Source organism: Amphiura filiformis, chromosome 6, assembly GCF_039555335.1.
Source record: "Amphiura filiformis chromosome 6, Afil_fr2py, whole genome shotgun sequence".
In the NCBI taxonomy this organism is placed as follows: Eukaryota; Metazoa; Echinodermata; class Ophiuroidea; order Amphilepidida; family Amphiuridae; genus Amphiura; species Amphiura filiformis.
In genome coordinates this window covers 54970466-54996976 of record NC_092633.1, presented here as the reverse complement: position 1 = coordinate 54996976, position 26511 = coordinate 54970466, and the positions used below count along the sequence as shown (strand labels likewise).

At 35.8% G+C, this 26511-nt stretch overlaps 1 protein-coding gene across 1 annotated transcript in view; it reads right to left on the bottom strand.

The window, feature by feature from the left end:
* LOC140155641 (uncharacterized) overlaps positions 1-26511 on the bottom strand; it is a 71931-nt gene that overhangs the window by 4886 nt on the left and 40534 nt on the right. The window contains exons 2-3 of the mRNA XM_072178557.1: positions 12859-12957; positions 10090-10200 (exon numbers count right to left, since the gene is read on the bottom strand). Coding sequence (XP_072034658.1) covers positions 10090-10200; positions 12859-12950 — 203 coding nt within the window. The 5' untranslated portion in view covers positions 12951-12957. The remainder of the gene's footprint in view (positions 1-10089; positions 10201-12858; positions 12958-26511) is intronic.

Sequence of the window (26511 nt, the reverse complement as noted above, 5' to 3'; positions counted from 1 at the left end):
GGATATGCTGTGGTAAAAGGTGCCCCACGGTTCTCACAATACACAATGGTGCAAGTACAAATCCATGGCTGTCTACAGCTTCTGGTAGATAGAGTTGGGTAGCATCTCACTCAGTCCCCCCCCCCCAATCATGGTCGGTGCCCCTCATTCATGGTCGGTGCCCCTCCCCCCTAATATGATGCCCACGCTACGCCACTGACTGCTGTTGGTAGCCGGTTCAAGGTGCGTATGGATCGAACACATAACGAATACAGAAGAACGTTGACATTCACACGAGATTGGATGTTCTGGTAGCAATAAGATGTTGATTGCTCTTCCTTGACGGGTAGCTGGGGTGACACTAAGATGGAAGTGGTATTTGCACCAGGCTGAAGTGGATCTTATACACTGGTTGAGCAGTCTCCGTGTGGCAAGGGATTTCAACTGATGTTAGCATATCAGTGACGTTGGCTCCCAAGCGTTGTTACGTCCTATACCGTAAACGTTCGCCTAATGGCGCTATGGAGTGCATGGAAATGAGAGAGCGCCATCCCTGTAAAAGCCGACTATTGTCACTGATCATTAAGGGTACGTGTAGTTAAAGGGTGAAACCTATCGACACATACAACAAGATCGAACAAACTTGTTCATGATAATGCGGTAATCATTCACCTAATACGTTGTGGCCCAGTGAGCAGAACATTAGACTATAGTGTGAGGATAAAGAGAACTTGTGGAGAAGATTGATGGTTCGAATCTCATGCAGGAATTTCTGACAGATTATGATGTCTGTCAATGTTTTTTTTTCTGATTTGAGGAAATTTTATTCTCTATTTTATCTTTAACCATTGTTTATATAATTTTATTATTTTATCTTGTATGTGTCTTTTTTCATGCTTTGTTTTTATCGTTTCATTTTAATCAAATGTTGTAATGAACCTATTTGATTGTATAAGCATTTGTTATGTGTGTGAGACCAAAGAGCTTTTAAATAGAAATAGAGTCGCAATAGATTACATAATCTTTTGTTCGTTTGATGCCGATTAGAAGTTGCGACAGGCTATTCATAAAAGTGGTACCATTGTTTCGAATAAAGGGTTCCGCCATTAAATTGGTCACTGATCCGGCATCATATTAACGCTCTACACAACAGGCGAGTATCAATAAGTGACCACACTACAGTCATGTGTAAGGGCAGTCATGTGTAAAGTGGTACCATTGTACTCAATGTATCCCAAATGTGTGCTTGTGTGGGTCTGAAGACTATAAGGAGGCTTTAGCTGTCGATGCAATCATCTTTACCACCCACCTGACGATAGGTGTTTCATTTAAATAAATTGAATGCTCTTGGTGATCGATTACACATTAGAATGTATGAAGGCTGCCATTTCCAGTCCATATATCTATAATGGTAATCGCTATACGTATACATGTAAGTATAAGTATAGGCCTATAAAGGTTGTTTTTAAGAAATGTCCATTTAATTTTATTTTAAGAAGGAGATTGGTATAGAAATAGTGGCGTACCCAAAGAGGGGAGGGGGTTGGGGAGGGACAGATTCACCTCTGTGAGAAGTCTTGGGAGGGGGAGGGAGGAGGGGAGGAGGGGATATGGAGAATGAGAGAGGGCTGGAGGAAGGGATAATAAAGACAAGTAGATAAATAGAAATATAAGGAAAATGATGGGAATGAGAGAGGGAGGGTGAGAGGGGACAATGAGAGCGAGGGAGTGATAAAATGTAGGCCAAGGAAAGAATAAGTACAGAGAAGGGAAAAGAAAGGAATGATGAATACATTTAATAATAATTATTAGGCCTATATAATAACTAAACACATAACAGCACTGGGCAGCCATTCGACGATGTCAATGCCTTTATTCGTTACGTAATTAAAACGCCCAGTCAGATGTATTTCACACCTATCAAACACAACTCACCCAATTTCGCAAACTGGACGTTGAATGTACACTCTCATGAATATTGATTGGCAACATTTTCCAATATGTCAGCGCTCTAATCGGAAACAATAGAACAATAGACCCTGCAGAGCGTTGTGTGAGACGAACTGTCGTGTGCCACAAGTCTTTCAATTCGCGCGAGTGTCCTTGCCTATGCATCAGTGGTCATAAGAGGTATATCATTTTATTCGAAAGGGGGGGGGTCCCAAATATACGGGGGTCATAAAGTCTTGGAAAGAATAATAGGAGGGGGTCATAAAATGTTTTATGACCAAAATGTATGGAGTCACACGATGACCACAGAAAGTGTGTTATTTTATTCAAAAAGACTGATTTAAATACAATTTTGGGGTTTGGGATCATAAAATTTTTGTTGCCGAAATAGGGGGTGCGCAATTTTATTGACGCAGACTTTTTGTAAATTTGGGACCCCCCTTCCGAAAAAAATGATAGCCCTCTAAGAAGATTCAAAAGATAACCTCTGCCCCAATAATCCCTAGCTATGTTTGTTCAGAGAAGATGAGAAAAGAGGAGGTCGCTCGAACATTATAATCCGATTGCCCACAGTTAACCTCCATTCACTTTTCTTTGTTTGGAGTACTTCAAACACCACTTGAATATTCCTTTGTGGTAATCTGTTCATCCGCCACACGCTCGACTGATTCAGTAGTTCTCTTAGTGGAGAAAATATTCCACACACGGAAGTACATCGTTAAATTCCCAATTTGGCAGTCAAATCATGCTTTTTTTCTTTAAAAAAATAATACTAACTCTAGGGTGACCTTGATTTTTAAACGAGTGAAAAAGCATTATATATATCACAACTCCCATTAAAAAATTCAAAAGTTTTGTTAAGTTTTGGAAAGTCAAGCATAATTAATTTTCCAGTAAAATTAATATAAGGTCAAAGAAAAAGAAATTTAAATGATAACCATTTGAATATTTGCGGCTGTTTACGGAAACTTAAAACTAGTGTAATCAGTAATTCAAACTCGTGTCAGTTTCTCCATATACTCCCGTTCTGTGTCCAAACGTGTCCAAAAATGCAATTTGGATCAAAAGTGATGGTCTTTTTCACAGGGAACTCGGGTCAAACTTAGCAGCCGGTCATGCCAAACAATACAGAAATTATATTTCGCGGTCAACTGACGTAACAAATTGATATCCGGGCATGCGCCGTTTAGAGCTAGACAGTCGTGACTCGCAAAGCCACTTATCGTATTAGTTGATCAATCAGATTAGATCATTGTTTCCATCAATAGGCGGATGCACACATTATTTATTTGATGTGGGCAGCGAGCGACCTCCTCTTTTATCATCTTCTCTGGTTTGTTTGAAACTGTTCCACGGAGGATGGATCATAATAGGCTTAGTCTTCAAATGATATAAATAAAATTTGAATGAGTGAACGAACAAAATCATACAACGACCAACTGAATAGAGGCTGTGCATATCACGTATCCAGGTGGTGGCTGACATGATCGAGCCGGCAACTTGTGAAAGCGCCCGGCCGTATGGCATTTTCAATATACTTGGTTAGTTTTGTGGGGTTCATTATCGAACCCCAACGGTTTTAGCTTGTATTTATATTATTTATTAACATAGGCCTATTTGTTTGTGATATTTCAAGCGTTTTAAAATTTCAAAATAATCCCATTCAATAACACGGTTGACGATGAAAATTTACTGAATTTAGGGAATGCAATGCGGCCACCACCTGTATCATCCCGTAAATATGGCGGACTACTCAAATGCATTCAACAAAAGCATGATTGCATCTACCGCGACAGTTTGTCTCACACACATAACATTCATTCGTGGTCTGATCGATCCTTTTAATAAAAGAAAAAATAGCTGATCATTTATAATGCATAAATGAATAAAGTAATGTAGTTACACAATTTCAAACATTGAGGCCGTTCTATTTTTCAAAGGTCATTTAACTGTTAAATGTAGTGGAATATATCACGCATTGATAGGTAGCAGGTGGAGCAAATTTTGTCAGCGGTTTTTGTTGCCGTTTGTTCGCAGTGCCTATTTATCTAAAAAAAAAATTAAGAAAATTAAAATTAAATTAAAAAAAATTCACAATATTCATTCGTAAAATGGGGATAAAATCCAAAAACATATCTTGACCCTTCTTCACATACAAGTGGGAGCAGAAATCAAGATTCGAACAAGTACCATTCACAATTCAAGGCGCACCCTCTACCGACTGAGCTAACGGGTCAGACAATAGCAGGGTGTAATTTTCAGCTGAAGAATATAAAAAAAATATAAAGAAATTACAATGTTATAAAAAGAGTTACCAACATGAGTTAGGTATAACGTATGAATCGATTTACAAATTAAGTCAAATGGCACAAAGAATACATGAAGAAACCCCAAAACATCTGCTGCTCTAGCAATTAACCTAGTGACCTAAAGTATTGGGTCATGTCACGATATTTTTTTATGAGGCATTATGTCCAGGTTGCTCAATTTAACATCCACGTATCCTTAATGCTGTTGAGATTTTACAAGGATGGCGATCTCACATTTCTAAGAATCCAAAAGCGCCATTAGGCGAACGTTTACGGTATTAATGCTGACACTTATCTCTGGATAGCTCCAATCACGTTCACCTGATCTTGTTGATCCAAAGCTGCTGAAGAGTATTCGACCTTTTTTCGAACTAAAGCTACTGCTTGGTAAGCCTGGGATATTACATCAAACGGGCAAAATATTATTTCTAAGGATGGCTAGATTACTCTGAGCACTGGAGGTAATATGCTGTATGGCAGGCAGGTAAATAGCACTTGAGATCTTTACAACTGCGTCGGCAACAGCAATGGAGCTGCCCACCTAGATGAAAAGAATTTCACTTACTATTGACTTCCCTGCTGTATGCAAGCACTAGAGGTGATACTCTGTACGTGTTGTTTCCAGTCCAAATTGCTGTTTTATGATTTGAAGTGGATCTATGTGGTAGTCATTAACGTTGTAAGTGAATTGAGTTGTTTGGTCTTGAGACTTACATTGGGAGGCGTTGGAAGACATTTGAATACTGTATGCAGGTCTTCTTGGAGTTGGGTTTGGTTGGTTGTGATTTTATCTTCCGTTTTCCAAATATTGTCATCGGCAAATAAACGCAATCTACATTTCACATCAGTCACTATGTCGTTGATGTATATTAAAAAGAGGATAGTTCCAAGGACCGAGCACTGGAGGACTCCATGCTGAACTCCGCCGGGATTTTGTGCTAGGACAACTACGCTTTGCGCTCTCCCGAAAGTCTTGAATCCAAAGGTTTTTTTTTTATCCCATAGTGATTGAGCTTGGTTGACAAACGCTTATGTGGAACTTTGTCAAAAGCCTTGCTAAAGTTAAGTAGCAATACACCTGTTTGACCCCAACGATTAAGAAGCCCCTGTGATTCAATCCTGCGATGCTTGCATTAATTGGTGCACTGCTTCCTGATATGATATAGCTGTTCGTCGTTTCCGGTTTGTTTTGACTCTCATTGCCCGATCTCATCTTATCTTGATCATTGGGCCGAGGCTAAATCACCGTGGTCACTGCATAGTCCGTGTCAAACTCAGCCTGAAACTCAGCCTGAGGAGCTGAGGCAAATTGCAGAACTACGTGCTATGTGAGAGAATAGGTTGACAACAGGTTTCCCGCGCAACTTCGCGTTTCTTTGGCTCGTGCGCAGCTTCGGCCATCCGCTCGCCTCGGTATCATCTCGAGGGGTCTTTGTTATAAATTTAACTACACTAGATTCCCGCAGAGTTAATTAGACATTAAATGAAGTAGATGAGATGAGGGCCACCCATTTTCACAAAATACCTCAAATCGTGGGTTCGAATCTCCTCTTCGCTAACGTGATGCAATGTTAGTTTTCAGTGACTGGGGAAACCCCTCGCGCCGCTAGTGCTTTCCACCTACACACACTCACCCCTCCAGGTAGATATTATACATTACCGTAGGCTTGTGTTTACAACAACTACCAGATACAAGAGAGAAAGTACTCTGGGATGAACCTCCTAAGGTGCGATCTAACTACACTATAGACGAATCCCACGAGCCAAGTCATGGTCAGGGTTTGGTCGGGTCAATACTGGGTCCCCGCTGCACCAATTGTGCGAATAAAGGCCGCCTAACGCCAAGAGAAGATGCAAAGACGAGGAGGGTTAATAGAAAAATAATACAATAGAGATAATTCCGCAGGTAATCCCGTCGCCTCTATTCATACATAGTCCTTCGCAAGTACTAGACATCCACTTGAAGTAGCGTTTGATATGGTGTATGACTTTATTTTCTTTGTACCGCACGTAAATGGCAATAGACCACGTAGAAGCTGTGTGTTTTGCCGAAGAGAATTATATTGTATTGTCATGATTGTAAACGTTCATCATTCTTTTGTCTACGTGTGTTTTCTCCGGGTGTTTTTGCCGTAGGTGTAAAACGGGAGATGTAATGCAGTTTAAAAATCCCGCCAAGGCCAAATCATTTCACATTTTGGATGCATTGTAGCCGACGGAGACCCAGTTATGGTTGCCAGTGAGGTGTAGGAACGCGTGAAATGGGATTCGTCTATACACTCACTTTTGTTCAGTCTCATGGTGTTAACCATGGTGTTTGTCAGCGGACATCAGCTGTACTTGGTGGCGCAATCGTTCTGTTGCCTCCTAAATGAAATGGCACTCACCTGATTTACAAGGTTAATGCTGTTTTTGCAAAATGCTAATAAATCCGTCTGATCCTTTAATATATTTGAGTAGAGATTTCACATTTTCTTAAATGATATGATGGGAGCTACAATGCTAGTGCAACAACATTCCCGTTTAAAAGTAAACCACGAAAATAGATTATCAATGCATGCATTAAACATGTCGAAATACAAAATATCAATTGAAGGTGAAAAGTTTGAAACAAGCATGCACGTGCAGGTTAATATCATGCAGTTATTGATAGATAATATTATAACAATAGTAAAACAATTCCAACTGAGTCTGAATTAGGTGCAGGAACGAATAACATGATATATGTAATTAATATGTGATTACTTTATGGAACGGCCAAATTATGAAGGTATAATTATGTATTCATGACGAAGTCAGTTTTGGACCTTCTAAACATTCTGGATTTGCAAACTACAACATTGATTATTATTTTTTACAGTTTAACCAATAATATTCCAAAGAAAATCACCAAGTCACAGGTACAGGTGAATCCCTTTGCCCCAACTATAATTACTTTTAGAGATACAATACAAACAATGTCTAAAATTTCCTGAGTGATCCTGCTTGCCACCTAGTTCGCGAAATCCAATGTTGTCAAGATATTTTATTGTACTCGTAGTGCAGGAGTCACCATGTAGTACAAGGCGCTATTGGATGATTTTTGAGTTAGCATCTAGTTTTACTACATTAGCATGATTAGTGGAACCAATGTTTTTGGCATCCTTAAACCTCAAAGGATAAAACTAGAATAGGTTCCATTTTTTCTATGCCCATAATACATCCCACGAGGGGACGACGGGGCAAAAAGTTGATATCTGTTTCTATCATGCTGTATTATACCTCAAATTGTTCCTGTCATTGCTAGGAATAAAAAAGTCAATTGTTATATTGCACTAGGATGGTTAGTTCAGGAGTAAATAAGGTCAAATGTCAAATATCTCATGCACATAAGCCAAATTAACAAAATGCACCGATTCAATCGAAATTTGTCTTAAATTACTCCTCTCGACAAACCAAATAGAAAAATAATTAAATTTTTATCATTTCAGGTGAAAAGATGCCAAAAAACATTGGGTCCTGGTTCCACTAATGTAGGAATATAAAATCCCAAACCCATAGCGCCCTGTACTAACGTAACGAATGGAACACGACCAAATATGGAGTTATAGTTCTACAAATCATGTATGCAGGTTTGCCAAGTAGATGGGTTAAGTATGTTGATAAAGACCAAAAAAGAATTGTGATTTTTACCTACGTATCGAATGACACTATTATGAATAATCATGTTATGTTATCAGGCTTTTGAGGAGAATTGATACATGTACCGACCATCGGTTTTTTTAAAAACAAAATAGGCGTGTAATTGCTTATTGTTGATACAGTATTAAAACAGAATTTAACGAGGTAACATATATTCTTCGTATGGACTTTGCTCAGAAACAAGCACAATGCAACTGATTTATTGCAATCTGTACCGGCTTAATCTCAGAATAAAATTTGTCCTCTATTAGTCTTTGACAAATGTTCTTACATTCAACATGTTTTCAGCAATTTGGAGCAAAGTTGAGTAAATTAAGATAGGGATGCTGAATCCAAATATATTTGACTCTATGTTCCTCAAGATGACACTCGAAATTATCCCGAAATGTTATATGTGACCGTACAGCACGAAGGAGCCGTAAATGTCCTCAATTGTATTCCGAGTTACAGTGTAAAATGGGCATGAAGGTCGTATTCATTGGTACCTCAATTTGGTGCTACGTGTACCTCATTTAATGAGATACACGTAGCACCAAATTGAAATACCTATGAATATGACCTTCATGCCCATTTTACACTGTAACTCAGAATACAATTGAGGACATTTACGGCTCATTCGTGCTGTACGGTCACATATGAGGTCAGCACTTTCATTCAAAAAGGTTTCAAATAATACTCATCTGATACTGATGATCACTATAAAAGGGTAACGTGTGTGCTTGTTATGTGCGATTTAAAATATACAGGGTGAGTCAAAAAAACTGCAATAGACCAAAGAATCGATATTTATGTAAGAACCAAGTCGAACTTTCCCAATATTGAAATATTCTATAAATGCCACACTCAATGGCCACCTTCTGTGAAAATATGAAGTGAATCGCGACTACCTTTTAATTTTAATGAGTCATTTTGCTGCGATATCCAATTTCGTTTTTTGTCCACGAGGTACCATGTACTTTGAATGAGAGCACACAGTGCACAGTAAAGGAACCAGATCTGAAACTGACTTTAACTTAAATAAGGTTGATTTTTGCGTTATTTTAATTTCTTTTTTCTGTTCAAACAAACTTTCTGACATTACTTTAAGTCCTGCATACCTTATTCGACTCCAACTCCAGTTTTTTTAATCCCATAATCCCAATATGTCCAACTTATTGGATATTTTGTAATTCACCCCAGTTCAATTTGCGCGCATTTCATTTTGACATTTGAAAAACCCGCTTTTGATTGTGAATAAACATCTTTAAAGTAAAAGTAAAATGAAAATAACAACAAATAATATTACTTCTCCTTAAACAAGACCAAGGGCAATAACACTTTGGGTGCTCCATTTTATTTCAATGCCAATGAGGTTAAGAAAATGGCAGTTGTTCCAAATCTACCTTACACAGAGTGGGCCGACGTTCAAATTTTAGATGTCTCTTGGACAAACATTACAATTGGGTAGCGTTATAAAATGTGTCATAAAAACAAAACGGTGAATGCTAATTCCTTAATCTTTTTACACAAGGTCACTGATGGATATACAATATATAAAATGTTTTAAAACATAAACAGTTCAACTTGGTTCTTAAATAAAAATGGATTCTTTTCTCTATTGCACTTTTTTTTGACTCACCCTGTATCTATAATGGTCGGAAGTCAATTTGTAGGTTTTACATAGGTCAAATTCATGTTGCTCTGATGTTTGTCAAAACTGAAGAAAATTGTTCGATTGTTAGAAATAGACCCTATTTCTTGATGTGAAGTAACCGAGATAAAGGTTAAGACCTCTCTAATTGTGTGTAACTTAATTCTTTATATTTAACACATTATCTGGACAATTAAATTTATACTATTCTTGTTCTGAAAGTCGGAACAATTTGTTATTTCATTCCTAACTAAATTTAGGCAACATTAATTTTGACCTATTTAGACCAGTTGCAGCAAAAAAACTTGTTGTAATACTTATACACCAGGCGAGTATTTGATACTTTTTTTGGACAGGTGTAATTTTTGATCCACATTCTGAGGACCATGGGGTCAGAATACAATTTGGTAGACATCACTATGGAATCCCAGTAGATAAATTAGTGTATGTTACCAGCTTTGGCCTAAAATGCCGAATTGGTCTATCAAAAATAAATTTACGTTTACGTTTGGTACAAAATCACTGTGCTAGTATACTCACTGTTCTGGAAATGTGTTTTCTATGTGACCTATTAGAGCGTTATATAGATCTACTTTATCTGCAAGTATTCGGAGATCATCACCTGTGAGTGGTAATGATACTTCGTTATCTCTGCGAAAACAACAACAACAACAATATTTACAAGATTTACGAAAATAATTATATAAGTAGAGAAACGTTTTATAAATCAAGTGACATAATTATACCTGTTTGTTAAATATTTCTTTTCCAGCATTGTATACCTTAGTACTTCATTATATAAAATATAAAAAGGTTATTTTAAGCCATCGAGTTATGTTCCGACTATATTTAATATCTCCACCTATACCATGTATCATTAAGGTGAAGGGATTATCAACTCACATATGACATTTTGTGATGACAGTCAATTTATCATACTGCAGTTACTGTCCGTTTTCCTATACACAATACACAGTGCTCTCACCATTGACGCGTGACCTCTACAAATGATGTATGTTGGAAGAATGGACACTTGCCTAGTTAACATCACTGTGTGAAAAATAACCAGCCAATATTTAATTTATTCTCCAAACTTCTAGCAAATATATTTCTCTAACATGACCTAAAATTACAGCTAGGTTAGATGTTCAGAAATGGTCGCACTTTTGTAAAATATGAGTGAGGGCAAAGCATAGCTAGCTCATAGCTAGCCAACTCCCCGCGTTAATTGAATGGAGATTTGACCGAAAATATTGAGCTATATTGGTAACGGACCGCTCCGTTCTGAAGGATGCCCCCAAAAAACCGTACAAGCTACATTTAAATTATTCTATGAAATTCTAGAAAATATAGTTTTGTAACATGTCCTAAATTTTTAGCTAATTTAGGTGTTTGGAGAGGGTCGCACTTTTGTGTTTTAGGAAGGATATGTAAACGACAGATAACACCAAAAATATGAAGAAATTATTTCCAAACCGTGTTAAGTCAACAATCATTATGTTGCTCATTTTCAAGAATGCTGGTTTACAAAAAGCACGCCATTGTCTCATTTCGTGAACAAAGGTACACATACCATTGTTTCCTTTCGTTTCCTTTATAATCGGTTACCCAACTGAAGCTATAATACCAGCTTTATTGCGATATTGCACATGAAAACAGACACTTGTGCACAACCAGAGAAGATCCGATTTAATCAGTTGAGCTGTTTCAATGAGTGTTATCTTGGTTTAATAGCTTTTAATGGGGTTTAAGTCCTGCAAAGGTCGAGATGAATTCTACTGTAGACTTGACTGCATCATGTGGAATTACAAAAAAAACACGATTCACAAATCTAACAATGATATGGGGTAGAATTCGCCAATTTCCCCGTCCTCCTCTAACTGTCAACAATCAACGATTTTGAGAAAAGTTGCTCAAAATTCTGAGCAAGTGTTTGGGGCTTTTAGAAAACAGCGTTTTGATAAAACAAGGCTGTACCTTGTTTAGGTGTAGAATCGTTACATGAAATATACGTATCATTTGTGTCTTTTTCAACGGAACTGACATCAATTAAGGGAACCAAAAGAGAATGGCCATTGTACTTTGAGTAGCACTCCCGCACTTGTTCTTGTTGTTTGTTTTTGTTTTGTTATTATGTCATTGATATTGCTGTACATTAATATTATTCAGTTTTGGAGCTTCAAAACATTCTGGATTTGCAAACTTAACTACAACATTGATTAGTATTTTTTTTACAGTTTAACCAATAATATTCCAAAGAAAATCACCAAGTCACAAGTCCCTTTGCCCCCCAACTATAATTACTTTTAGAGATACAATATTAAACAATATCTAAAATTTCCTGAGTGATCCTGCGTGCCACCTAGTTTGCGAAATCCAATGTTGTCAAGATATTTTATTGTACTCGTAGTGCAGGAGTCACCATGTAGTACAAGGCGCTATTGGATGATTTTTGAGTTAGCATCTAGTTTTACTACATTAGCATGTGGAACCAATGTTTTTGGCATCCTTACACCTCAAAGGATAAAACTAGAATAGGTTCCATTTTTTCTATGCCCATAATACATCTTTTTCAACGGAACTGACATCATCAATTAAGGGAACCAAAAGGGAATGGCCATTGTACTTTGAGTAGCAATCCCGCACTTGTTCTTCTTGTTTGTTTTTGTTTTGTTATTATGTCATTGATATTGCTGTACATTAATATTATTCTCGCAATGTCACTATGAAATATTAATATTAGGAATATGGATTATCAATCCAGAGACTGTAGAGTCCAGAGTATGATTTATCTTCTAAGCGACATAATAGTCTAGTTTGATCAGGTCTTAAAGACCTGCTCCAAAGTAGACCTTCATGCCAGCCCACAAAAGTCGTACATCGTGGGTACTTTAAGCACAGTGTATACATATACACCAGGCACAAAAAGAAACTCGTCAGTTAGAGTCATCCTTGCTGTTCAACAACCTGACAATTTTGGATTATTCTGAAATATACATTTTGTTAATTGGACTTTACTTTCTCATTTGACACCCTGTTCGTAAAAATCGAGCAAGAATTGACCAAGATATGCGCCTCCAAACCCTCAAACCCCAAAATCAAAAGTTGCAATGTTAACGATTCAATAGTGCTGTTACATTGTGTGCTTTATTGATTGATACAACGATGCGTTCACATTGAAAATCGTTGAAATTGCAACTTTTGGTTTTGATTATAACTGAAGAGTTTCTGTTTGTGCCTTAGTGGTGTAAATAACCCTCATAGAAAAGGCGTATGAGTTTATAATGCATTAAAAAAACAACCACTTACATATATGATCGTTTTTCTAAACCAGATACCAATGTGACTGCGTAGTACAGGGCACTGCATACTGCTATTGTTATTGCTAAACTTGTCCTCATTATGAATCTGAAATACAAACGGAAGTAAAAATAATCAGTCAATGATAATAGATGAGATGAGATTTATATGAACTGATTGCGGCGAAACATGTTAAACGCAGATTAATCACCTCCAAACTGGCCTTCAACTACGCCATCTCAACGTCTCCTTACAATCAGCACCTGCCGAGACACAGATACTTGAAGTGACATTCTGTCAGTTCCGAGACTCTCATTTCGTCGCAGTCCTTCATTGTTTTGATCTGTTATCTGGCAATAGCTCTGCACTTTTCTGGTAATAGGAAATGTGCCCGGAAAATGTGTGCCTTTTTCTTGCGCGCATTTTTTGATCACAATATAATCAAGCTGGCTCGTAATTACATAATATTATAAGGAGAGGAGGAGTATTTGAGTGGCATTGCTGTACCAAATTGACCGGAATGTATCTAAAACTTGGTCACACACCCGTGTACCACTGAAATAGGGAAACTCCCGGGGAAACAACTCCGTTGTTGTGATCGAAATTTGAGACCTTTGGGCTCCATCATGTGCTTAGCTACAAGGAGCATTTAGTTTGCTAGTGACACTTGACACACGGTTTTCGCTCTTCAACAAGTATTATTACATATTTCATGGTCAAGAAGAAAACTAAACACCCACAACATTCATTTCCATTCCATTTTAATCCATAGTTCAGAAAATAAAATCGATAGGTCATGGGGATATAGAAGGTAAGGAATCGGATAGCAACGTTTACACAGTATTTTTGTGGGACCTGAGAGAGCACATCAGACACACCAAATTGCATTCTGAATACGAATGTCCTTTTAATATCAAATAATTTTGATTTTCTGAAATTTGCGAAATAATGTATATTTTATGGCAACCTACTAAAACTTATTTTATATTTTATATTTAACAGTCCTCGAAGTAAACTTTATATATCTAGCGCGCAGTGCTATCTAATGATATGTATTTAAAAGTGTAGCTGAGAGGAAAAGCCGTCCAGCATTTGAAAATTTTGATCTTCGTATTGAAGATATAATTTCTTTCCAAAAGACCTACAATTTTCCTTTCCTTTACCTTCCAGCTACATACAAAAGTACACATCATTAGATTTATAACGTTTACTTCGAGGTCAAACATATCAAACATATCAATTTTTAATATATATATACATATTTTTTTCAAACGTTGCTATCCGAACTAGAACCACATATTTTTGCTTCTATCACGTTCTGTATACATTTGATTCCGTTATATAATTTTGAAACACCAATCTACTAAAATCCCAAGACTGAACGGCTAATGCTTTATTTAACTTGGCAATTCTAAATCTTGAGCTTTTAATCAGAAGATGAATTAATAATTAAAAATAGACATGACTGTTGTACGGCATCATCATAATATCTTTTGTCAAATATTTGGCTAATATTAATTCAATCTTTATAGTAATTAAACGTGCAATTGGGCTGCAAGGTGAAGTTATTAAATGATTCATTGTATAGCAACGTATTATATACATTGGTATCAGAAAATTAAACAACAGTTTGCTTGTGGTTTCTTTCTAATAAGAATTTTTGCTTCTCAGTAATAAGAATTGTTGATATAATAGTAATAAGCATTTTTTGTAATTAAGGGTGTATTAACAATTTTCGTTATACGATTCGACAGGAGACGTCCCATTTGCTTCAATATACCCCAAACGAGGTGAGAAGTAATGACAATATTATTCCGCTGGTGTATTCCAGGAAGTGGAACGCGTAGACTGCTAACAAAATTGTCCCGATCGCGTGTATCGCACCAATTATTGAAGACTCGTCAAGTAATTCCTTGCTAAATTTGAAAACATTTTACAGCCGACAGTGTGTAAATATTATGCTAACTCTTTACTGCTTTCAACAAGAAATCAATGTTAGATAGTCACCTCTCGGGACTCTGTGTATAATGTCTGCACCGAGATCACACATTATCACTAAACAATGTCAAATACGGTAAGTCACCATTTACACATACCCATAATTCCCAGTGACACTATGTTAAGGATTGCATATATCGCATTTTGTAGTACATTATTATGTAAAGTTAAATGAATATGAAAGTTAGCATATAATTTAAGGTTTATAGCAACTATTTTAAACTGTTGTGATTTGGTAGTTCACATCATCTTGCGAATGGTAGTATAGTGAGCTTTGGAAAAAATTACATTGATCATTTCATAGCGAGTGAGTAGAAGAATTCAAATATCATAGATATACTTTTGTAGGTCTTGTGGTTCTTGAGTTATGTTGTAAAGAGGGATGGAACAGCAACACTTTTGTAAAACGTACATAACCCATTAACAACAATAAATCAAGTTTTCAAAGTGTATGATTTGTAGAATGAATTTTTGCAAAACATCAGAGTGTTATTTTACAATAATATATTGATTTAGAAGTAAATTATATTTTTGATAAGAAATTAAGATAAGAAAAAGGTAAAGTATGCCCGGCTCATGCCTGATGCGTATAACATAATATTAAAACCACAATTATTGATATATTTTGTGAAATTTGAGGGTTTTTTCAACAGGCCATTTTATCCACGTCATTATTTTGTTATTCTTTTTCTGTGTGAGCAGATAATATGCAAACAAAGCCCTCGTTCTCATTTTGTTATAAGTGTTAGCTGCAATTCTACATGTACCAAATAGTATACTAAGCAATTATGCAGTAATATGTGTCAACTAATACAATGAATTATGGGATATTAAGAAATCGTGAAGGTACAATTGGCACTCCCAGAAGCCAATAATAGCCCAACACTGTTTCTGACGTTTGCGCACATATTCTATATGGACATGACTTTGAAATAAACACGACGGAAGGGAATATATTGCCTCCTTTTTCCACACCTATGTCCAGCTTAACTTGCGGACCAGGCGATCTATACTGTTAGCATGCCAATACAAGCAATCGAGGGAATCCTAGCCGAAACGTGCATCCGTTGTCGTGACATAGTCCACCTAAAACAGCTTAAAAGCCGCCTCCAAAGTATTGATTTTGGGGAAATTAAGTATGGTGATATACGTGTGTATGGGATTAAAAGTTGTAAATCTAACCCTCAGTTTAATCGTTCTTATATAATGATCTCTGGCTACGAGGTTATTGAGAATCACTGTTGAACTTGTAAGTAAAGTGCATATTTATAGATCACGACATGTGCTTTATTATATAGCAAGGGGGTGGCACAGTATATTATTATAATTATAAAGGAGTCTTTGGGCTCCATCGTGTGCATGGCTCCAAGCAGCATTAAGGTGGTATGAAAGGCAAAATCAAGTTGCTCTGATTGAGATTAAAATAGACTTGTTGCAGAGAGATATGCAAAATAATCTTAATTCTAAAATTTGAGCCAAATCGGACAAACGGTTTTTGAGATATTGCTGTTGAAAGATTCTTTGTATTCTATTGTTTTTGCCAATATATTGATGAAGTTAATGAGGAAAATTGGCTAAATGTGCTCATTAATATTAATTTTTGCCAATATTTTGCTTATATTTTATGAATAAACCTTCATACTACTTTTACCTTTACGAATTTTGACCTGACACTTTGCCAATGTGTCTCTATGACCTAAACCTTTAACATGTGATTTTCCCGCCCATCTAATTTGCATATTTGCATAATTAATTAGCCTTAAGTATAATGCTAATTAATTACGCAAATATGCAAATTAGATGTGCGGGAAAATCACATGTTAATGTTTTAGGCCATAGAAACACATTGGCAAAGTTTCATGTCAAAATCATATAAAATAAAAGTAGTATGAAGGTTTATTCATAAGATATTGGTATAATATTGGCAAACATGAATATTCATGAGCACACATTTTGCCAATTTTCCTCATTAACTTCATCAATATATTGGCAAAAACAATAGAATACAAAGAAACTAAAAACATGTATATCTTGACAACCGTATGTCCGATTTCCTTCAAACAAAAACTATTTTGCTCAGTGTATTTAGCTTAACTTATTCAATCTATTCAAATGGTTCTAAAGTTAGTTTCTGTTTTCCAGAAACATCGTTTCGAACCCCTTAAGGTGGTACTACGCCCCCTGATAAATTTTGTGACTAATTTTGCATTGTTCTCACACATTGGTAACAAAAGTTATGTATATTATAGGCGCAAGGAATCTAATTACTTCACTGAAATTTCAGTGATTCAAGACAAGTGGTTCATTATATATGCTAAGAAATGAGGTACATTCTAGCGGTACCTCTTTTCTTATCATAAATAACGTACCTTATGCATTTAATAAATAACGTACCTTCTGTATAATTTTGCATTGTTCTCACACACTGGTAACAAATGTTTGGTATATTATAGGCGCAAGGAATCCAATTACTTCACTGAAATTTCAGTGATTCAAGACAAGTGGTTCATTATATAGGCTAAGAAATGAGGTACATTCTAGCGGTACCTCTTTTCTTATCATAAATAACGTACCGCTTATCTTGAGTCACTGAAATTCCAGTGTAGTAACTGGATTCCTTGCCCCTCTAATATACATTACTTTTGTTACCAGTGTGTTATTATTTTTTGAGAAAAATGCAAGCATAGTCACAAATTTATCAAGGGGTGTAGTACCACCTTAAGTTCGCGAGTGACACTTGACACGCGGTTTTCTCTCCTCAACAAGTATTAGTACATATTTAACGGTCAAGTAGTGTTGAGAAAACTATACATCCACAACATTCATTTCCTTACCATTCCATAGTTCAGAAAATAAAATCGACAGGTCATGAAGTAGTTAATAGAGCCACTCAAATTTATAGTTTTTCAAATACGGTATCATGTTCTGTATCCGTGTGTTTAAAAAAATAAAATGCTAGAGTGAACAATAGCTCACGAGAAGTGACACAAGTCAAGAACTTAAATAGGCACATAGGCACTATAAAAGACAACCACATGGGCCAATCAGTGGTTCACAATAGCTTATGAACAACAAGAGTGAAGGGGAACGGTAACTTAAGCATTAGACACATGAAATGAGATGCTTATGCACTCTACTTTTGAAGGATGGTGCGCCGTTGTCAGTTACGTCTCCGACTACTCCATCTGGTAGGCTATTCCAAACGTGAATTACAGTATGGATGAAGGTCCATTCAATATATTCATCCATCCAACATGTCCAAGGTGTGGATTCAATATATTATTTTGAAAAAATCTACGAAAATCTCAAACAAAATAAATGGAAACATATTTTACGAAATGTAAAAATGTACAAAAAAGGCCGTTTTAAAAGTGTCATCTATTCATGTGTTTGCTTACAGTTTGTCCACTCTGAAGTACAACGTGACAACTCGCGCGTATACATCGCGTTAACAGTGCGTATTGCCGGGTCTTTGCTGCAGGTATGCGTGCCTTCAAAGTCGGCACAATGTGTACGTCCGCGTCTGTACTTTGTACTTCAGAGTAGACTGACTGTAGGAAAGTTGACTCATCATTATGGACTTAGGTGCAACTTTTGAAAGGTCTCTTTGTTGCAAAATGAAACCTTGTGACCGGACCGAAGGCAATGATGCATGACGCTATAAATTGGTCCATGTAAAACAAATAAGGCTACACATAATTTTTTACATCTTTACATTTCGTAAAATGTTTTTATTTCAAAAACTTTTTAGGGAGAACTTACACGTTATGGATCCTATATAATCATTCATTCGGTTAGAAAGAATAATCCATTAATAATTTTGAGAAAATGTTATTTATCCGTCTCGCTTTGTCTTTTGATTTATAGCATCTTGGACTTACAAATGAAAAAGCGTGATCAATTATTTCACAAATGTTTGTTTATGTATGAATGTATTAAATCATACCTATTGCAGTTACAGCATCATTTTAATAGCTTCTGTCAAATATTTGACTTATCAATTAAATCTATAAAGTAATCATGCATGCAATTGGGCTACAAAGTGAAGTAATTAAATGATTCCTTGTATTATCATGATTTGTGCGCAATACTCGTGTGCGCACTAATAGATAGCAACTCATTATTGCTCGTGTAAACATTGGAATCGAAATATCGTCAGCCTGCTACGCTAATTGCCTAAGTCATTTTTGTAATTTTGAGAACAAAGAAGAATGCATCAGTTATGTAATCACCCTAATTATTTCAGATTATTCTCTTTCAACTGTATTATTATCATTTGTTCTTGGGCAAAGATTGGTGAATTAATAATTTTTAAATGCATGCTTGAAACATATTTTGTACTTTGTTCTCAAAATTACAAGAAATGACTTAGGCAATTAGTGTAGCAGGCTGACGATATTATATTAGACAACAGTTTGCTTTTGAAGAAATAACAATATTTGCTTCTAGTAACAAGATTTGTTGATGCAATAGTATTAAGAATTTCTGCAATTAAGTAATAGGCAGTTGTTAGTAAAGGGTGTATCAACCATTTTCTTTATAAGATTCGACAGAAGATGTCCCATTTGATTCAATATACCTAAAACGAGGTGAGAAGTAATGACAATATTATTCCGCTGGTGTATTCCAGGAAGTGGAACGCGTACACGGCTAACAAAATTGTCCCGATCGCGTGTATCGCACCAATTATTGAAGACTCGACAAGTAATTCCTTGGTAAATTTGAAAACATTTTACAGCCGACAGTGTGTAAATATTATGCTAACTCTTTACTGCTTTCAACAAGAAATCAATGTTAGATAGTCACCTCTCGGGACTCTGTGTATAATGTCTGCACCGAGATCACACATTATCACTAAACAATGTCAAATACGGTAAGTCACCATTTACACATACCCTTAATTCACAGTAACACTATTTTAAGGATTACGTTAGGTCATCGCAAATTTATATTGCAATGTAAAGTTAAATGAATATGAAAGTAGTTTGTAAATATACTTGTGGGCCAAATGATCTTAGGAAAACACAATATAATTTGAAAAAAATGTAAAAAATACCCGATTTATGCCTAATGCGTATATCGCAATATTAAAACCACGTTTTATATTGTGTGAAAATGGAAATCATTGGGTACTTTTTTTCCACAAACCATTTAATCCATGTCCTGTTATTCTTTTCACGTGGTAGATAATATGCAAACAAAAAGTAAAATACGCCCTCAACGTCCTCATTTAGTTTTAAATGTTAGCAATCCTACGTCTACCTCTTAAACAACAATGATTTGTGGGATATTACGAAGTCTAGAAGGTGCAGTTGGCACTCCCAGAAGCCAATAGCCCACCACTATTCTGACGTTTGCGTACATATTCTATATGGACATGACTTTGAAATAAACACGACGGAAGGGAATATATTGCCTCCCTTTTCCACACCTATGTCCAGCTTAACTTGCGGACCAGGCGATCTATACCGTTAGCATGCCAATACAAGCAATCGAGGGAATCCTAGCCGAAACGTGCATCCGCTGTCGTGACATAGTCCGCCTAAAAACAGCTTAAAAGCCGCCTCCAAAGTATTGATTTTTGGGGAAATTAGGTATGGTGATATACGTGTGTATGGGATTAAAAGTGGTAAAACTAACCCTCAGTTTAATCGTTCTTATATAATGATCTCTAACTACGAGGTTATTGAGAATCTCTATTGAACTTGTCAGTAGGGTGCATATTGTGATGTGCCCGGAGTAATTTAGTTTGATCATTTATGTTTGTTTACGTGCTAAGCTATATCACGAGAGTTGGGAATCCCCTCTCATGCAATCAAGTTGATTCAAGAACAATTCAGGCAAGATTTACATATATATTGGAAATCCCCAGTTTTCCAGAATGCTCAATATAGTTATCATCGCACCATGATGCAAAATCCCAGAGCTATTAATAGAATGAGGGTTTTGCAGACAGTTGTTGTAGGCTCTCTTATGTGTTGATCTAGTTAGCTTAATCGATAAGGCGTTCGACTATTGTGCGAGAGGCTGTGGGTTCGAACCCCGGGTGGTTTAGAACGCTCTCCTCGAAAAATTGAATTAGCTCGAAATGCATCCCCTAGACGAGGAACGTACCGCTAATTGTCTCGTGTCTCGTTGTAAACCGTACGAAAATCGGGGAGCTGATCCTGGTTGCGAAAGTCAATTGTGGAATGTCTAGGGTGTGTGATTCTAAGCAGCAAAGTCCCTGAGTTGTTGTCAAATGGTTTATGGAATGATGTGGGGTCGTAGTGGTCAACGACAACCTGTAAAGTGTGCTTGGGCTTGGGATTTGTGGTAGTCTTGTGTCTAAAACGGGAGGTGATAGTTGGCCAATTGGCCATTCTAATATTAATAACAATAATAAATTTGTCCCATGCAAATTTAAGTGTTACGTCCAGGTTTCTTCCTTAGAAATTTCAGAATCTGTGTTTAACATATCATAAATGTGATGCGATCAAGCAAAGTCAGTCGGAACTCGGAAATATTAATTTTGAGCTATAGCCAAGCAAAGGAAATTTTCCTTTTGTTTCCTCTTGTTTGTTTTGGAAACGCTTTAATTGCTCATATCTTTGGAACTGGTTGTTCAATTTCAATGGGGTTTTCTTCAAAATGCAGCTTTGCAAATGCTATTTACTATCATATAAGAAACTGAAAATTTAATATTTCCGAGTTCCGACTGATTTTGCTTGATCGCATCACAAATATCTTAATCAAAGAAATATGTTTAACCTCAAAATGTTACGGGTACATACGCATTCTGTTAAAGAGGTTTTAATCAATGTAGTTTGATGAAGATGTTCAATTTGCACAATCGTCTCTTGTCACATTTGTTATTCATATAATTTGCTAAAATATTTATTACTGTTTTATTACATTTGTTATTCATATAATTTACCAAAATATTTATTACTTTTTCCATTAGGAATCTTAAACCATTAAGATTCCACAATGATAATCAGTATTTGAAATTCCACCCTATTACATAGCGACCCATAGCCACCCACCCTGTGCAATTTGCAGAAACATAAAGGTATAGCATCTAATGTTTATTCGCTACGAGGTGTACGCACAAATGGTATTGGAAAGACGGGCAAAAATTGACAATTTTATCGAGAAAAAAGGTAAATAAAGGTCGATGCACTTCAACAAGGAGCATCTATGTCTTCAATTAAATAAATAGTCTGAAACAAATCTTTATCATTAACATTATCCGGTTCTAATAAGATCAGAAATCAAATTAATTTATTTTGAACTACAATAAACTGGGTGTGAAGTCGAGCTACTCATTAAGGTTGAGTTCTAAAGATAGGCATTCCATTAACGACATACTTGTTTCATTCTTTCTATTTTTCTTGCACTCAAACGTCAGAAAACGCCAGGAAATATTTTAAAGCAGTCATGCTGACAGTGCATGGTCGGGCAAATAATTTTGAATGAGTCTTACAATCCATCATTCATATAAATGTCTTGTCAGAAACCGTGATTCAGAATAAGTAATGATACATTTTATTGTGTTTGACGAACGAATCCTTAAAACGAGACGTGATGTTTTCTTTTCTTGAACGGCAACCTTTATTTACATTTCTTAATTTACCTAGTTTACCACTGTCCAATACCCATAATGCATGGTATCATTGTATTAATTACGTCATTCCCATCAGTTTGCCATAAAGCAGTTGAGAAAAGTGACGTAAATTATGACACTGATGATATGCATTCTTGGAAATGAGCAAAAAAGCTACGACTTTGTGTTTATGTATTAACATTCCAAATTGCCATTGTGGATGTGAATTTGTTTTCAATCCTGTTTTGATTTTAAAATTAAATATGTTACCACACAAATTTACAATTGCGTTTTTCCCAGTATTTAATACACCCACGAATTTCATAATCTGAGCTTAACATTTCATTAATATCTTTTATAAATCTCTTTTAAAGAAAAACGTTCAACCTCAAAATATACAGAAATATCTGTAAGAGGGGTTTTAATCTAAATGTAGTTTGATGAAGATGTTCAATTTGCACAATCGTCTCTTTACAAAATGTAGTATCACATTTTTGATTAATTCAAATATTTTTTGATTTATTACTTTTCCATTATGAATCTTAAACCATTGTGACTCCATAATGATAATCAGTGTTTGAACGTCCACCCTATTTATAGCAACCCATAGCCACCTACCCTGTGTAATTTGGCAAAAACATAACGGTATTTCATCCAATGTTTATTCACTACCATGACTACGAGTTGTACGTACAATTGGTATTGGGAAGACGGGCAAAGATTGACAATTTTATCGAGAAGAAAAGGTAAATAAAGGTCGATGCACTTCAACAAGGATCATATATTTCTTCAATTATTTTATCATATCGGGTAACAAGCAGTATATTGATTATCTGAAGCGTATCTCGTGTGTCCAGGCTCGATTCCCGGATGGTCAGTGCTAGAAATGCATATTATTTGTTTGAGCAATAAACAGAAATAATTAGCATGATTAGTCTGAAACAAATCTTTATCATAAACATTATCCGGTTCTAATAAGATCAGAAATCAAATTAATTTATTTTGAACTACAATAAACTGGGTGTGAAGTTGAGCTACTCATTAAGGTTGAATTCTAAAGATAGGCATTCCATTAACGACATACTGGTTTCATTCTTTTTATTTTCTTGCACTCAAACGTCAGAAAACGCCAGGAAATATTTTAAAGCAGTCATCCTGACAGTGCATGGTCGGGCAAATAATTTCGAATGAGTCTTACAGTCCATCATTCTATCCTATAAATGTCTTGTCAGAAACCGTGATTCAGAATAAGTAATGATACATTTTATTGTGTTTGACGAATCCTTAAGGGATGTGGTATGAACGTTTGGACAGTATTTATTGTGGGACATTAGAGCACATCAGACATATCGAATTGCATTCTGAATACGAAGAATGTCCTTCTGATATCAAATATTTTTGATTTTTTGAAATTCGCAATATAATACACATTTTATGGCAAATGATTAAAAATTGATATTTTTGATATTTAAAAGTACTCGAAGTAAACTTTAAAAGTCTGATGATTTATACTTAAAGTGTATGTAGGTGGGATGAAAAGCCAACGATCAATTGAAATTTTGACCTTTCGTATTGAAGATATGGAATTTTTCCCAAAACACCAAAAACAATTAGGTCGTTTTGGGAAAAAATCCATATCTTCAATATGAAAGGTCAAAATTTTCAATTGATCGTCGGCTTTTCCTCCCAGCTACATACACATTAAGAATATATCATTAGATTTATAGAATTTACTTCGAGGACTGTTATATCAAAAATGTGAAAAATATCAAATTTTAATAATTTGTCATAAAATTTGTATTATATCATGAATTTCAAAAAATGAAAATTATTTGATATCAGAAAGACATTCTTCGTATTCAGAATGCAATTCGATATGTCTGATGTGCTCTCATGTCCCACATAAATACTGTCGAAACGCTCAAAATGCTCATTCCATATCCCTTAAAACGAGACGTGATGTTTTCTTTTCATGAACGGCAACCTTTATTTACATTTCTTAATTTACCTAGTTTACCACTGTCCAATACCCATAATGCATGGTATCATTGGATTAATTACGTCATTCCCATCACTTTGCCATAAAGCAGACGAGAATAGTGACGTAAATTATAACACTGATGATATGCATTCTTGGAAATGAGCAAAAAGCTACGAGCTTGTGTTTATACATTAACATTCCAAACTACCATTGTGGGTGTGTAGGAGGATGAGGATAAAGGCATTTGAGTTCATTTCAATAATTATCAAGACTTTGCTAAATAAATAGTAAATTTCCCTTAACACTGCGTGTTTCAGGTTACTTAAAGTTTTATTCTAGTGTTTGTTTCCAGAGTTTCTATTGTTTATAATAGAAACAGCATGTAGGAAAGAATGTACTCAGATAGCGCGCTAAATAAATAATCAGGAAAAATTAATATAAGGCGGAGCTGGGATTCGAACCCGACGCCTTCGGGTTGAAACGCATGCATCAAACAAACTAGACGTCCAAAATAAGGTTTCACAATCAAGATATCGGAACGGATGTTTTCATGCGAGGATCGCCGAAATTCTCAAATTTAATCGGTACTGTATTTAGTTACGATAAATGGGGACATTATTACATTGATCGGTCAGTAGCATATTGCAACCAACATGACCAAGGATAAATCAATCGGTCGTTTGACGTGATTTTTAGGGGCCCATATTTGAAACAAAATCGTAAACAGCTTTTAGGGTAAAAAAAACCCTCTATGATTAAAGACTCCGTAAAACATATCAGCAAGCATGATTACAATTATGTGTATGAAATACGTGAATCTGGGCTACCAGAGGCACTTTTTCGACAATTATTTAACGCCTTTTACATGTATCAAAGCCCATTACGTTTATTCCGCTGTCGCTAGAATTTGTCAGCTGTCATACAATGCCCAAGGCATGCTCATACCTTTGGGTGGTACTCAGTGGACAGTTTGATTGACAGGTGACGTCATACGCAAACTAGTATTTTTTTTATCTCTGGTTACTATAACTCCTTTTGTTAAATTCCAATTTTGATTGACAGCTCAGCATTAAGTAAACGGAATGGATTACAAGAAGAATTGTAGTTAAAAAATCAGAAACTTAAACCGCGCCAGTTGATAATATATTGAATTGAATCACAAGATTGGCATGGTTGTATTTACACAATGGATAAGAAGCACTGCCCAAACACTCAACAGAGACGAAGGGAACTACTTTCTTACAGCGCCAACTCCTTACAGCGCCATCTACGTCAGCTCCAACCGGAAGCAGCCGTCGAGATGCATGAATTTTTCAGTTAATTTGAGAAAGTACTAAGCACGAAACTGTCATTGAAGTACATAACATCAACCCCTATATTGGATTTACACAAAAGAATCCCTGAATTATCTGTTATATATTCTTATAGCAATTGCATATTAGTGAATCAATCGATCGCAAGGTGGTGCAAGCGAGACAATATTGGCTTTTAAACTGTTTGAGGCAATTTAATGATGCCAAACTCCCGGCCAAACTTGATCAAATTGTGTCAGCGATGGTGACTGCCAAGAATAATGAAAACAATGTCGAGTGCACAAGAACGCAGCATAGATGATATGTAAACGTTTAAACTTACGTCATTCTCCGATGGTGCACGACTGGTGATTATTGTCTTTGTAATTACTCAAGCACTTTAATTCAATAATTAAACGTTATGACCTTCGACTCGCTTCCGGTTGGACGAGTGTTCGACCTCATAAAATTGATGTGATTGATAGGCCCTATGTAATATGAAAATCAAAAATTAAGAAACGTAGTAATAAATTTTAATGTAACATTGTAAAAATGTTACGGTCTGATTGCCTTCAGACAATCTAATTCACTATGGCGATATAATTTCTCTAAGATTGTCCAAGTTTTGAATTAATCATCTTACCTTCATTAATTAATAACTGCCTTCCATTATAGCATGTACGAAATAGCAGTGAAAGATATTTTTCAAGTAGAAAGCTTGTCTATTCTTTAAAAATAAAGCACATACATTATTTACCTACTGTCTATGGAGTTTAAAAAAGTGATTGCTATGATTCAGTCCATTC